Source organism: Cupressus sempervirens, chromosome 8 (genome assembly GCF_028749045.1).
Source record: "Cupressus sempervirens isolate cs-2001-9-10 chromosome 8, ASM2874904v1, whole genome shotgun sequence".
In the NCBI taxonomy this organism is placed as follows: Eukaryota; Viridiplantae; Streptophyta; class Pinopsida; order Cupressales; family Cupressaceae; genus Cupressus; species Cupressus sempervirens.
Genome location: NC_143125.1, coordinates 581,509,113 through 581,525,593, shown reverse-complemented (window position 1 = coordinate 581,525,593; position 16,481 = coordinate 581,509,113). Strand labels below are relative to the sequence as shown.

General features: G+C 37.2%; 1 protein-coding gene across 1 annotated transcript in view; it reads left to right on the top strand.

The window, feature by feature from the left end:
- The window catches only part of LOC149543760 (pectin acetylesterase 3-like), a 182,433-nt gene that overhangs the window by 72,432 nt on the left and 93,520 nt on the right, over window positions 1–16,481 (top strand). The window contains exons 5-7 of the mRNA XM_089798453.1: window positions 6,927–7,013; window positions 11,349–11,473; window positions 11,698–11,758. Coding sequence (XP_089654579.1) covers window positions 6,927–7,013; window positions 11,349–11,473; window positions 11,698–11,758 — 273 coding nt within the window. The remainder of the gene's footprint in view (window positions 1–6,926; window positions 7,014–11,348; window positions 11,474–11,697; window positions 11,759–16,481) is intronic.

Below are 16,481 nucleotides of genomic sequence, written 5' to 3'. Positions count from 1 at the left end.
GAGGTGCATGTCAGTGGAGAGAGATGTCTTCTATATGGAGAGACATGTGTATCCATCGACATGTCTCAATATATATATATATACCTCAAAGCAGATCAAAATATGACAAGTAAAACAAAACAAAAAGCACAAGTCATATAGTGTTCGATCTATCTTTATTACATTTGGAATTTTGTGGATTCAAGTTCAGAAATAATATAAGTATTGTTGTTATCAGATTTCTCTACAATACTTGTGAGATATTATTGCCTCATCATTCTTGCTACAACTTGCAAGGAAGTATGAAGATTAGTAAGAGCCATATTCTAGAGAAATCAAAAACTTATCTACTCCTATCTGACATAAATCTAATATACACAGGATTACCCACTTTTCTCTGTGGAACTCCACTGTTACAGAGAGTTCTAGGTGAGAGATAGCCCATTAGGATCATACCCTATTTACTGGTCCTACTATCACAGGGATAACTAAATCTAATCAAGGCACAAAGAACTGACCCACTACAAACAAGAGTTAGCAACTTATATAAAATGCAGTGCAAAACATCTTCATTCACATCTCAATCAACGACAAGCAAGAAAATAGGTAACTGTGCAGGTGAACAATGAGTTACAAGTTGACACAGCATGGATTCCCTCCAAAGTCTTATTCAAAGCTTTCATTAACCAAATTCATAATTGTTTCATCCTCAACATGTGTGCGTGAAAAAGTGTCCTTTCACTTTCCATCAAGGCTTCCCCACAAGGAAACAGAAGGTGACTGGTCACCTTACTAGTTTGTATGAAATTGCAAAGTCCATTTATTGCTTCTTTTGTATTTTGTACTTTATGCAATTTGCATCCTAAGCAAGTTGAGAACCAAACAGCTATGACCAAGGGGCTCCAATGGCACAGCAAGATATAAAATTTCATCACATAATAAAATTTGATGAAGATTTGACCTTTCATTGGCATTGACTCCGTTTGACCAAGTGGCTCACAAAGCCTTATTAGGGCTAAAGCTTACACAAATGACTTCTAACAAAAAATGAACTATCTTGACCTCCTTTCAAACATGAAGTGACATCCTAAGATTGACTATCACATCAAAATTGAAGGAAGAATATCAATGTTACTCCTCACCACCCACTCTAAAGGGGCCAAGGGGGATTGGAATTTGGAATGGAATGTGACCAATGGTGAGATAAATAAAATGACCAGATAATGAGTCCATCATGCAATTCCAAAGGCTGCTCCACATACAACGCCGTATTAGTGCAAAGCCACCCATGGGGGTTCACCCTAGAAGCGGGGATAAATTGTCTGTACATGTCTTATTCGATAAACTTGTTCAACTCCCATCTAGAAGTACTGAGTCAAAGGACTTGTGTAAATCCATAAAGCAATAGTAAACCATCGAGGAGTGATGGCAAGCCTCCTCAATAATGGCCCAAAGAGTCAAAATATGATCTGTAGTCTAATAATCAAGTTTGCGTGATTTCTAGCACGAATGCCTTGTAGATTGATGCCCTTGGAAATAAGATTGTGTAACACTATTGCATATGATTTGGAGGTATGGTCAACTACGATGGTCCTAAATTTGTTGGGATCTGATGGTGGGCCCAATTTGTGAGGTGTGACCAAAACAAGAGAAATCCACTATGAATCACATGGTTGAAGATTTCAAATAAGTAGGAGCCAAAGACAATGAGGCCATGCCTTAAGAACTCTGCTTGGAACCCCTACTCATCAACTGCTCTATTGCTATTGAGAGTTGTAATGGCCTCCCAAATGCTCGTGGGTCTAAAGAGATGACAATAGGTGAGGAAATTGACATGGATAAGGGGATTGGTAGGGATATAATAGAGAGAAGCGTGGGGACGGGGGTGCCATGGTGTAACTCCGTAGGAAGGGGGAGCGAAAAGTAAAGAGGGTACCCTTGAAGGATTCAGGGGGGTGGATGAGAGAGGTACTGTGATGTAGAGCATCCACCACACTAGCCACCAACTAGGGAATAGCTATTCCAACTTGCTAACAAGTTGCTTTCCCTTCTCTAATTCATCAACACCTTTCTTTCATATGGCTTCCCAAGAATTAATCCTATTCCCCAATCCACTCAATACATAGCCATTGATTCCTCTATTCCTTCAAAACTGATCACACATTCCCCCTAGCGAACACAATGCTTCCTTTGACTCGTCACCACTTTCTCTTGACCCTTAATCCTCTGATCAATCTTCTTATTCTAGAGACTCTCCTTGTACACTCAGAAAACCCTTGAAAACATCCACAAATCCCTTTGACCCGTTGTGTAATCATCTAGACAGTGGCTGTCCATTTACCCTTTTATTCCTTCAGACATCCTTCTTGAGACCTCAATGGTTCCTATCCTTTCCCAAAGGATTCCCCCAATGTTTACAATCTTGCTAACCTTTGTCATGACACAACATCATCTCTTAACGCACCCAACTATTCCATCCTTGACCCACTCAATTTCATATTTACATTTTATTGTCATATTGTGGTAGTCACACTTTTCCCTCACTGAGACAATCGCTTCGAACACCCTTAACTATGTGGCCCTAGTCCTCCACCACTTGGACATATCAAGGACTTCTCACTACACATTCCTAAGCCCTTAACTCCTTGTCAAACATATTATTATGGACTAGAACATAAGAAATCTCTCTTATTACTGCCATTGTATAGTCTGAGACAATAATTATAGACCTTTTCCTTTCAAATGCACATGAAAACCTTTGCATGATTCTCTACAACTTTGAGGGAAACAAAGTGTGCACTTATTCCTATCATCTTGCTAAAGATAGAGACTTCGATCCACGTAATAGACTAAACTTTTACATCTTAATTTGTTCACCGGTTACACTAGGTAGGGTTTGTTATATTTTACCAAAAACTTGATAACTTCCACAATATTGAATGAGATGAAATCAAACTAGTTTCAAAACAAAGGCATCTTCATACACTAACTTTCCAAGAAGTATTTGTACACCCACCAATCCTTATAAGGGAGGAAATTGGTCTGATAGACGTTTCACAATGTAAAATCTAGGAAAACTAAAATAATAGATTGAAAATTTGATCCAAACCTTATTCTTCTCCCTCACCCTTGACCGGAGAATGATTTAAATACTCTAATACATCATTTCACATTGGTTACAAATGCCTTTTGAATTAGGTGACTGTTTGGGGCATTAATGGCATAATTAGTTGTCAAAGTTGCTTTTGCAACTTTTGACATCATTTTACAATTTTTGCATTTTTGCTTCTTCCTTTGGTTAAGGACCTAATTGCTTCCTTCATTACAAGGATATGGTCTTATAAGACCTTATGGAAACCAAAATATTCACTAAAACCCATAGTCTACCCTTTGGAATTCTTACATAGCTGTAAGGCATAGTTTGCTCAACATAGCAACATTTTGTCAAAATAGTTACAATAACTCAAAATGACTTTAGATAACTTTGTCAACCATGTTTACATCATAAAATGCTCGCATAGACGTTATTGGACTGCATGCCTTTAGTTCTCCTTGATGGAGATCTTATGGTGAACCTTGTGTCCTAAGGTGCTCTTGCACCATACTAAGGGCTTTGCTACAATGGGAGATGTAAAAACAGTTCTTAAAACAATGGAGGTGGTTGTAAGAGATTTTCAGCCTAGAGGAGGGGAGGTAGTGAATGAAAGCATCTCGCAAAAGTCAATGACAAGTTTTATAGTCCTCATCACACCATTTTTTTCCTAGGATGTGTTCTTTGGTCTAGAGTGAGGGAATAGTGGGGTGGTAGAATTCAGAAAGGAGAAAAGGGTAGTTTGCCAAATGGAGGCTTTCCTACAAGAGGAGATGTAAAAATGCTTCTTACTATAAAGGAGGTGGTTGTAAGGGATTTTCAACCTAGAGAAGGAGGGGAAGTGGTCAATGAAGGTATCTCGCAAAAGCCAAATGTGAGCTTTATAGTTTCCATCGCACCATTTGTTCATAGAACATGTGTTCATAGGTTTGAAATGAGGAAACAATGAGGTGTGGAATAAGGAAAGGACAAAAGGGTACCTTCCCAAATGGAGGCAGAGAGGAGGTTAAACTTGAATGTGGCACATTGATGAGAGAGAGGAGGCGGTGAAAAGATAACTGTCATTGTCCTTGAAATAGTTGAACACAAAGATGGAAAGGGACAAAGTGGACTAAGGGACAAAGGAGAGCATAGATGGTGAGGGGAATGCGAGTGACATAAAAGTGGCTAATGGAAGGGATGTACCCCTAGATGGAGATGACCCAATCAACTACACTTGCCTCACTATAATGAGGTCTGCAAGTCAAGAAATGAGAATCTAGGAGAAGATCCCAGAGTGTTGTGCAGTAGGTATAGAGAAGATCAAAATATCCCATTGGCATTGCAACAATTTATTTGTAAAGTATCACCATTTGGTTCCTTGTTAACCCATCAAGCTTGACAGAACTAGGATTGTTATTTAGTGGCAACACCATCCCTAGAATCCCACTTAGGATGAAAAGTGTCTTTGATAACAACCTTCAAGTTTTTGGTAACTATTTATTTTTCTTAATGCCTAGCAACACCCACAAGCTCTCTAGAGTATTTGTGTTCAACAATTTGTGTTTTTTAAGGTCTTCATCTAAATAAATCTTTATAGGATTGAGCAAACAACTTCCTCCTTGCTTTCAGTACCTATAGGCAATCTGTTGTGGAATGGAAACAAAGGAAGAGTGTTGAGTCATACTCAATCCAAATTCTGTCTAGTATAATGTCATCAATGCCAAGCTTGTCCTTTAAAGAACAATGACCTTTAGAGAGAGGGTTACGAGTAGAAGATGGAAGACCATAGACCTTAAGATTGAGCTCACATGATCATCAAGTCCTTCTGTCAACCAATTTGGATTGTATATGTTATTCGATGCCAACAGGAGTGGGTGTTGTTTTTCTGCAGACAAACATCCAATATTTTAATTTTCTTTTCAGTTTTGCTAATGAAGAAATCCTGCTTATGATGAAGTTTGGATTTTTTACCTTTGAGTGCTAAAATATTAGATTCTTTAGCTGTCAACCACTCTAGGTTTGCATCCATAAACTTACCGAGATTAAAGTTCTCCATAGCTATCAAAGACATCTTATCAAATAAACTTTGCAGAGCAACACGTTTGGGGAGCTTTATAAATGGAACATTAGACTTGCTTTGGTAGTTTTGCAGAGGCATGAGTAATGATAGGGGAGGAAGAAAGGGGAAGGATCCCCAACTTTGTCGTATGCCATGAAAAAGGATGTAGAGAAACAATGCTGAAGGAAAGGACTAGAAACCAATTGAGGGAAAAAGCTCAAAAGCAAAGGAAGTCCCATAATAGCCAGACAATTACTGTAACAAAAACTTTGAAGATGGGCATGAGCGGAGGCAACAACAATCGTAGTTGCAAAGATGACCATGAACAAAAGAAACAACCACCACCATGAGCAATAGTAGCGAAGGCAACAATAATCACACAAAAAGCCACAAACGTATATGGCAATCCTAGAGAAAGGCACAAAAACAAAGGAGTGATGAGGATCCCTAAGAATGTCACGACGCAGTAGACAACCAAGCAACCAACAAATGATGACAAACAACAAACGACGACAACATCGAATAGAGGGAATCCTAAAAGGAGCTATAGACATAGCAACCACACAACCAACAAATGATCAACAACAAGAACAAATGGACACATACAATAATACCAAACATTGGTGGAAGGAAAGAAAGTACCTAAATAACAATGAGTGAGCAGAGACCAAATGCCATTCATCTAGGTTGCATGGTGGACGAACTAGGCAGAAAGGCATGGTTGTGTAGGAGGACATGGCAAAAAGAGTGAAAAGGACAAATTTCATGAATATGTACTTAGTACTCCATGATATTTCAAGGAGAAGCATGAGTTCATGTGGAGAGAAGTAAATCAAGCAAATTTGAATGTTTATTGTAGAATTGTGATAGCATTAATTGCAAAAATTGCTAGCTTGGTGATGATTATTGTACATTTTTGGTGGTTATATTTTTGCGATAGCTTAAAGGATCTATTTCTAGACTGCTTTATTTCGGTATTTCTTCACAATAGTTTTACTTTAAAATCGATTTCTTATTTTCCTATAGGTTTTAGAATTTTTCTGCCGGACATCACTTTGTAGAATATTCTAAAAATAAAAAAATAAAATTTTCTTTGTAAACCTATAAGTTAAAGCTTTTGGACACAAGTGATGCAAAATGATGATGGACTCTGTGCTTGAGCTTTTGAGGTAATTGTTGAACTTGCATTTATGAAACTGGATTTTGCCTTCAAACTTTGTATCTAGGTCATGGTTTTGTATAACATTAAATTTTTTAATTTTAAGATTTGGAATCAAGTGTTATTTGTGTTGTTATATTTTGTTTATCAAAATGTCGCTCCCTGTTTTGAACTAGTAAGGTGTTAATGTTGTGTTTATATTAGTTTTCTCATCCATGAAATGTATATAATCCTACTCACAAGAAATGGCTGTTATGTGTTTGGACCTTTTTATCCTAGCACAAAATAATATAAGCAGTCTTTTCATTTATTTAAAACTCTTGAGTAGATATTGTATATTGTGGATGTTTGTATATTTTTTCTATAGCTTAGTTTATATCTCAAGGAGCTTCGCCTCATAACTTGGAGAGAGGTTCATCCTCACATTCTATTCCAGTTCCTGTTGTCTTTGCACAAGACAAATTAAAACCCAAACAGTACTATAATTATAAATTGCACGTTTTTGGATTGAGTTAACTGAAATACTTGGATTCTTTATTGTTGCTTATTTTTTAATCTATATTTAAAATAAAATGTTGATTATGGTGATTTGTATAAAAGCATGTGATATGCCACATGCTGTATGAGTTTGACTTTTTCCTATTTGAAATATATAGGAATCGGGCCTTTATTTTAGAGGGCAAAGAATTTGGCATGCCATGATTGCTGATCTCCTTGCAAAAGGAATGAAACATGTGGAGCAGGTGATTATTCGTTCACTCATTCTCATAAACATGCATGCATGCATCTTTTATTTTTTCTCACATAAAACTGAATATATTGGTATAGAAATAGTTTCTTTAATAAATCTTCTTATTCTATGCTGAGGGTTTTGAATTGAGCCCGAGTGAGGGGTTATAATGTAACTGAACTTTTTTTTATTTGTAACTTTTGCTTGAGATCGATATATTGAAAAACAGCTGCTATAACCGCTTCCTTAAATTTGAGGGGATACCCTGGCTAAATTCAAATGTCACACGATCTGCTGTTTGCATTGAGTTTTTAAACGTTTCTTGTAAATGCCATTTATCTCATTTATATGATTGAGACAAAATTTATTGCCATTTTCTCTAGGCACTACTAGCATGCATTATTTTTCAAATAAGGTAGTTCAAAAAATATTGTTGCTCTATAATTTGGAAAATATTTTTTGTTAGTGAAGTAAATAAGCTTTAGACTTAAATATTGAATACTGAGAAGTCAATTCAGTGAATAATCAGCACTGGTTAGCTTCTCGCTATACACGCATGCTAACTGAATCCTTTGCTAACAAAATATATAAACTCTACCAAGCAATATAAAATCTTATTGGTATTAAACTTTTACCTTAGCATACAAAGTTTGTCATGTTTTTTTCCAAACACATTTCATATATTGCATAAATGTTTGAAGTGTTTTTACATACGTAATGCATATTGTATGTGTTATTTACAAAAAGTGTACGTATAATTCAAGTCTAGACTGTTTTTACTTACTGTTTATATTCATTTAGAGAAAGCCTTCTCAGTTTTTAATTAAAATATTTTGTCAAGTAGCATTTATTATGCTTGATCCATTTGCAACTGACTTCTATTGTTTTCTTGATAACCATTTCACATGTTAACATCCTTGTTTGTGACCGGTATTGTATCATTTAAATCCGGAAACTGTGCACAACTGGGAATATGGTGATAATTAAATGCATGCCATTAGACTACATATATAAATGCAAAAAGTGTATTTGCATGTAGCTTGTGATGAGCACACACTGAGGCGGGTGAATTGGTATAAGACACAATTTTCCTTGATTGAAATTTAACAACCATAATAATAGAAAACTCACAAGATCCACACAATTAAGAACAAAATATTTATGTGGAAATTCTTTCAGGGGAAAATACTGGAGGATTGCTTGGATATACCATTCAAATTCAACCACAGAAAAAAAACAATTGTGTTACAATATTCACACGCACCAACCACTGGAGACACCAATCCTGTAATAACCACCCTTTGTTTAAAAAAAACATAGGATGCAAGATAGATAGTAATGAAGAGTAACTTGCTGATTGCTCGGTTTGAAATACCTGCATGATAATAAACCCACATATGCAAATTGTGGATTTCAAGGGTCTATTCTTTGTTTGAGTTGACTTGTTTCTTAAGGTTTGCAGTTTGAGTTGTCATAATGGTGGAGAAATCTGTCAGCTGCAAGGTGTTACAATCATCAAGTTGTTTCAAGTCTGCCAGGGATAAAGAAATGGCGTGCTCATTGTCTCTCATGCTTTTGTTCTCAGCCTCAAGCTTGGACAAATGATCAATCAACCTCTGTTAAGTGACAGGTCTGTAGGAGGATGGAGTAAGAGTGCTCATTAAGGAAAGCACAGACCCACAAACCAACTAGCAGCAGTGAATGCGGTTCTGCAGCAACAGTGACAGAGGAGAGTGAGTACGAGCAAGGTCCAGAGCTACGAGACAACCATGCAACAATTTCCAGCAGTAACAGACAGTAATGCACGAATGTGATCCAGAGCTACCGGACAGCCAAGCAACACTTCCCAGCAATAACAGACAGTAATGAGCAGAGTGGCTACTAAGAAAACTTTTGAGGAAGCCTGGATGACACCAACATGAAGCAGGCCACGATGATGTAGGCAGAAGCAAACCGAGGAACAATAACCTGCAAGACGTGCAAACATCCACACAATCAGCAGCAGGAAGGCATGCAAGCACACAAACTAGAGGATCAACAAGGACAGAGGAATAACAGGCAGTGTCCAAGAAGAACACTGCAATAGGGATCGAACAAAGCCAAAGCACAAAGAAAGCACTGGAAGGAAGCAAGAAAGCCATGACAGGTCACAAAGAGCAGGTGCGAATGAAGCCACACAGATGACTTCAAGTAGAGATGAATCAAACAGAGACACCAGCGTACAAGAGAGAACACACATGCACGCAAAGCACATCAAGATGGAGGGCACATTTTGAGCATGCAAGCTTGAGAGGAGCGAGAAGTGAGCAAAGGAGGATGAGCACACAGAACAGACGTCCAACAGGAGTCACAAATGGAAATGAAAAACAAGTCAAGCAAGCAACGAGCTACTAGTAAGAGGGAAGGACGCAGAGGTCTACCCGAGGCCAACTAGCAGAGGACATGATTGTGGCCAGGAAGGGAGCTCGCGGGAGGTCAAACTGCAGTAGTGATAGTTGCGGGTGTTGGTGTCACAGGTGTTTGCATCGTTGGGGGAGGGAAAAATAGCAGCAAGGAGAAAAGATTGAAATCTGATCAAGAATGGCTATAATAATAAAGCTACAGGTCTGCAATAGATAAGATTTCAAATTTCCTTCAAACACTTGCACATATCTCCTCTTTATGCTCAGATTGGAATCCTGGATGAAGCCCACACGATGGCAATGATTTAGCTGATCTCTCACAGCTTTAAGAAATAGAAGACTATTTGCGAAGATTTTGAGAAATTTGAGTAGATTTGAGAGATATTTGATCAGCCATTTGTGAGAAGAGGAGAAATTGAAAGAAGATCAATGCTTATTTATGAGTAGAAATTGTTGAAAACTATAAATAGATTTCAAAAGGTGAATTGGAGCTGATTCAAGGAAAGCTCCAAATAATCATTTTATTGTTATCATTAAGGTTGGTGCTTTCTCTTTAAGGAATGAATGGGAGATTGGTGTCTCTTGCTGGGTTGGTGCCTAGTTGCAAGGGTTTGCTGTCTCCAATGGGTTTGTCCCTACAAAGCATTTTAAATAAGATATCATTTTTCCAATGCGAGCTTTGGATGGTAGATCCAAGCAACTATTCCATGTGGTTTTCTCTCGAAAGGGTTTCTATGAAAATTCTTGTGTCTCTTATTTGTGTGGATGTTTTTGTTGCCTCATTGTGATTACTTAAGTATTGACAGGAAAAATACTTTCTTTACTAATTCCACCCATCCCAAGAATAAGTTTGTGTTTCTTCACGAACATTACTGTCATGTTATGTATATAGTACATGTAAGTCAGCGCAATGCAACAGCAATTGAACTAGTGTCAACTTTAGTGACTGATATCCACCCTTTATATGTCCACTTTAGGCCTATGTTAGCTGATGGGTTCATGCATTCATACTGGACACCTCCACTAGAAGGCATTCTTTCTTAAACAAGCTTGAATTAGTTTCTTTTGGTTCTAGCTCTTTCTTTGACAACCACTCACACAAAACTTCATAACGATAGTTAAAAGGCTGGGCGGTCTTGATTATAGAAGAGTCAAAGGAAACAATCAAACTATACTAGTTTGGTTGGAAATTAGAAACTTAAGTTTTTCCGGCTAGATGAAATTTGCTTTAATATTATAAACTATACTATAGTAGTTGTCCAATCACAACCACTTTTCCAGTCCAACACCCCCATCCAAAGTAGTGGAGCCAAAGAGCATACTAGTAAAATCCTTCTCTTGGACACTGCCTTCTAACAACATAACTTATATGGACCAACCAAAAAATAATATGCTTAATTCTTTCTTACAATCATATAACTCATATGGACAACAAGACAATGTATCATCTTCTTTCTAATAAAAAAAATGTTATTTTTATTTATGTGTGTATGTGGATGCATTGGGCAGGTGGAATATGCATGTTCATGCTTGTCTGTTTTATTTCATATACAATATAAATCGATACATCCGCCATGTATTATTTTTAATGTTTGCTAAAAGGTAATGTATCTGTATTGTCACTGAAAGCAAAGGCATATTCTTAATACATAGTTTATGTGATACTTGGGATTTTGTCATAAAATCATGTTCACCCATCTCAGTTACTTTATGGATCCTAATAAATCTAAAATATTTCTTAAATTTCTTCTATTCCTAGAAAAATTGAACAAGTTATCAGTTGTTTCAACTTTCACCTGTATTTTCTAGCAATATGGAAAAGACCAAATGTCAATAATCTGCCATTGCATTTAATTATATAATCACAAAGTATCAGTTTCATTGTACATAATTTTCTTTCATATGGTATAAACAATTGCATTGATTACGACAATTCTTGCTTGAAGGCTCTGCTCTCTGGTTGTTCAGCTGGGGGTTTAGCAATGTTCTTGCATTGTGATGATTTTCGGAAGCTTCTACCAAGGATTGCCACTGTGAAATGTTTCAGTGATGGTGGATTTTTTCTTGATGCGTATGTTGTATTCCTTACTTTATTTTTCTATAGAGAAATATAATCATGCTATTGTTGGATTTTGTCAATATCAATTCATTCCATAGGCAAAACAATGAAATCATGATTATTGCAGACTAAATTATTGTTTCTGAACATCTGGTTTTAGCATGCATATTGAAATATGATTACTATGTTCTCACTATTATAATCCTATCATATGTTCTTAATTGCATTTTTACCAGGAAAGATATATCTGGAATATACCAGATGAGGTCATTCTTCAATGACACTATTAATTTACAGGTATACTTGGAATTTTTATTTTTTTTCTTTATGTTTTCCTTTGTCTAAGATTTTGTCTTGAAGGAAATGCACCATTTGTCATTCAACAATTTGATTCTTGGATTTGGTGGGATCTTTTTTCATGACATACATAGACAACTTTGTTAGTTTGAGTAGAAAGTTTATAGATATAACTGCAAAGCATGAATGATGAACCTACAGCAATGGCAGTAATAACAATTGTATGTCTCTAACAGTCTATAATGCTTGGTAAATTGTAACTGTTTTCTATTATATAGTTTAGTTTCATATCCTTCACCTAGTTTGAAATCCTGACAAGTCATTTTTCTGATTAATCTATTTTGTAATCCTTATTCTTCTCAAATATTTGGTCAGAGTCTTTTTCGTTGTAGAATTTCGATGTATGAATGTCCAATATTTTTGCAAAATCAATATATCAAATCACTTGGTATCATATTAATCTAATCAATAAATGAGGGATCCTATAAGGGAGTTGGGCACTTGTGAGTTATGGTTCCTTCCTTGTTTCCTCCTCACTTTTTGGGCACTTGTGAGTTGGGCAATGGTTCCCTCCTTGTTTCCTTCCTCCACCTTATTTTCCTCTACATCATCAGAATCAGACTGTTGATCTGAACTTTCATATGTGGACTCTTCAGCAGAAAAGTATTCTAACTGTTTCACTTTAGCCTTAACACCACTTATGGGGAGGGTCCCAAGGCTCCCTACTACGGAAACATAATTTTCTCCTGCCAGTGTCATTTAATTCCTTACTATCCAATCTGTTTGAATCATTTTGTGGCTGATGTGTTTCCCTTTGAAATTACTTCTTTTTCTTGTCTTTCTTCAAAGGATAACCCTTGGATTGAAATCTTGTTTTAGATGTCAAGGGCTCCATATCCCTTTCCTTTTTAGTGGCCAACTACAAGGTAGTTGGGTTGAAAGATTTGCCCCATCCTTTCAAAGGATATGATAAAACCATCCAAGAATAGCACAATAAGTCTGCTCTTAGAAATGTTCATCACTAGGTCGAACAACCTCTAAAAATCTGCAGTGTGTGCATCCACTAAACCTCATTGCTTCAAATGTGCTAACTTGTTGAAATGCAAGATTAAATTATAAAAATTAAAAGTAAACATAATTGTCTTGAAAACTTTTACGAGTGTCTGATTCACAGTTCTCTATCCTTCACGAATTTCTGGTCCTTCACACATTGAAGTCCCATTATGCGACTGAAGCTGATAAAGCCTCTTACTTAGTATCTTCACACTAAGCTTTCTCAACTTACCTTCTTGATTTAGCCAAAATAAATAAATAAATAATAATAATAAAGATTTAAGGCTTCTCCTCACCTTTTTGCATTTTCGGAAGCCTTCTTTCACATGCTCCTCGATATGGAGAAATGAATTTAGGGTTAGGGCATCATGTTTAATGCTTGAAATCCGAAAAGATAATCCCTAGTAATTTGCAGATCAATTCCTCCAAAATGAAAAATAAAGAACCTTACTATCTCTTCGATCAAATTCTGCTAACCCATACTACAGAATGATTCAATTATTCTCCAATTGCAATTTCTTGTTGTTCTCCATGACTTCTATGCATTGTGAGTACACACCCACCTCGCTTATTCACTGTATATTATATAAGATTGCAAAAGAATTTCAAGGCTACCAATGTTTTGGAAAGTATGCAATGAAGAAGACTGATTGTATGTCAACTTCATAGCCACGTCCTTGCATCCGGAGAGGGCATGGCGTGATATCAATGAAAGATAGACACCCTATAGCCTATGAGAGTCAAAGTCTTACACAAGCGGAGCATCTATATTCCATTTATGACAAAGATATTTTGGCCATCATGAATGTGTTGACCAAGTTTTGTTAGTATCTAGTAGTTGCCAAGTTTGTCGTCCATACCGATCATAATAGTCTGAGATGTTTTTTGGAGCAACGGGATCTGAACAAGAGCCAATCAAAATGGGTAAGTAAGATTTAGGCTTTTGATTTCAACATTGAATATGTGAAGGGAAAGAACAATGTGGTTGCAGATGCCTTGTCAAGAAAACCCACTGCCTGCTTACTGTCTCAGATTTCAACTGACTGGAAAACACACTTATTGGTGGAATATTCCAAAAACACATTTGCATGTAAGCTAATGCATGGCAACACTTAGGATGACCGATACAAGGTGGTGGATAACATCATTTGACATTGAATATGTGAAGGGAAAGAACAATGTGGTAGCAAATGCCTTGTCAAGAAAACCCGCCATCTGCTTACTGTCTCAGATTTCAACTGACTAAAAACACACTTATTGGTGAAATATTCCAAAAACACATTTGCATGTAAGCTAATGGATGACAACACTCAAGATGATCGATACAGGGTGGTGGATGACATCATTTACTATAGGATTAGATAAACTTAGTACTTGAATCCAAATTGAAGCAGAAAATCTTGAAGGAAATACATGCCTCACCTTTGGCTGGACACCCAGGGTTTCTCAAAATCTATAGACAACTCGGGGAAAGGTTTTCGTGGAAGGGACTAAAATGAGATGTTTTGTAGTACGTATGGGAATATGCAGTCTGCTAGCAAAACAAATCCGAACACACTTTACCTTCCCAACTATTGCAACCCTTGCCTATACCAGAACAGAAGTGGAAAAGTATCTTTATGGACTTCATGACTGGCTTCCTAATGTAAATGGAAAGGATTGTATCTTTGTGGTGGTTGACAGATTGACAAAGTATCCACACTTCTTTGCCATCTCCTCAGATTTCTAGGTTGCACAGGTAGCTGACTTATTTTTTTAGAGAAGTTTTTCTTCTATATGAGTTCCCCAAAAACATTGTTAGAGACAACGATGGTCAGTTTCTCAGTATTTTTTGAACATAGTTGTTTTGATTGGTAGGAACAAAACTTTCAGCAAGTACTAGCTACCACCCTCAGACAAATAGAGATTATGAGCAAGTTGTTGGAAGGCTACCTTTGGAATTACATTTTGGCACAACAACAGGCATCGGTCAAATGGATACATCTGGGGGATAATTGTTACAATACAAATTATCACATGTCTATTGGGATGACACCCTTCAAAGCACTATATGGATATGAACCCCTTTCATTTATCGGCCTGGTACTGGGTGATACTCGTGCACAAAGGGCAAGGAATTGGCTTCAAGAAGGGCAAGGCATCAAGATTCTTGAAGAACTTACAAAGGGCGCAAAATCAAAAAAAAATCTATGCTGACAGACACCAAATTGAGAGAAGTTTCGAAGTAGGAGACTTGGTCTATCTCAGGCTCTTGTCGGACAAACAATCCTCATTGAAGGCAAAAGGGAATGCAAAATTGACAACACGTTTTTATGGTCCTTATCATGTAATTCATCGTATTGGTGAAGTGGCCTATGAAGTCGAACTTCCAGTAGGGAGTCGCATCCATAACATCTTTCACATCTCTTGCTTGAAGAAAGTTGTGGGACAAAACTTTGTAGTAACCATAGACCCTTCGCCACTCAATTAAGAAGGAATGCTCGTGTTAAAGTTGGCCGAAATCCTTGATGTATGAGAGAATACTCTACGGAAGCGTACCCTATGGGAATACTTGGTATGTTGGGAACACTTACCACTAGACAACATGACTTGGGAAGGTGAACACATTCTTCAACATCCGGCAGTAAATTTGCTCGAGGACAAGCAAATTTTGGGATAGGACTATAATGTTCCCATCATAAAATAAATAAATAATTAAAGCATTGTTTATGGGCCCATTGATTTAGTATATTTCAGACCCATTTTTATTTTAATTGTTTTCCATAAGTGTTGCTGTCAGCTGTCTTTGTAAGCCCTCGGGAGTTTGTCCGAAGGGTATTTAAGCACAACATATAGGAAGTAGTTGGTATGCGATTTGGATTATAATTTCTTATACTACGAATTCCAGTGGAATTCTCTATTGTTCACCATTTCGGAAGTGAAAGATCTTCCCTACTTGGCTAATCCGATTTCAGTGGGTTTTAAGCCTCACCCTATTCTGTCTCTGTATTACTTGCTCGGATTTGGCAAATCCACACACCATCTTTGTTTGCAAATACATATATCTATATATCTGGGATTGGATTGCGAATACTTGTAGTGACATTAATTGGTGTGTTTGGCAAATACATTGTTCCCATTGTTCTGGCATCTCAAATTGGAGCTCAAGCCATGGCGAACGACCCTCAATCATCTTCCTCCCTCCATCGTACGACCACTCGTAACTCTTAGACCGTAAGGACCCATTTCCGCTCCATCATATAGACCTCCATTCCATTAACCTCCACACACTTGGCTAATATACTACTGTATGACCATCTTCCCATGGCCAGACTTGGTCACCATACGGTCATCCAACAAACACCTACAGACTATCCCATACCTACTGTACGAATTTGCACCGATGGAGCATTCTGTCTCCTCCATGCCCAGTCACTCCTGCACATCCCTTACTACTATATGGTGAACCTAGACAATGGTTCGGCTAACACATTTCATACTGTACAAACATCATTGGATTGTGTTTCATGGTTTTTGAAGCTTACTTTTGGATTTGTGTATCAAGCAACGTGCAAGCCGGAGCGAAACATAACAATAATCACCAAGAAAGATAAATGATATTGAGATGTCAAATATTGTACATAAGCTCTACTTTCAAAGATGAGCATGAAAGAGAGAACAAATGAGGTGC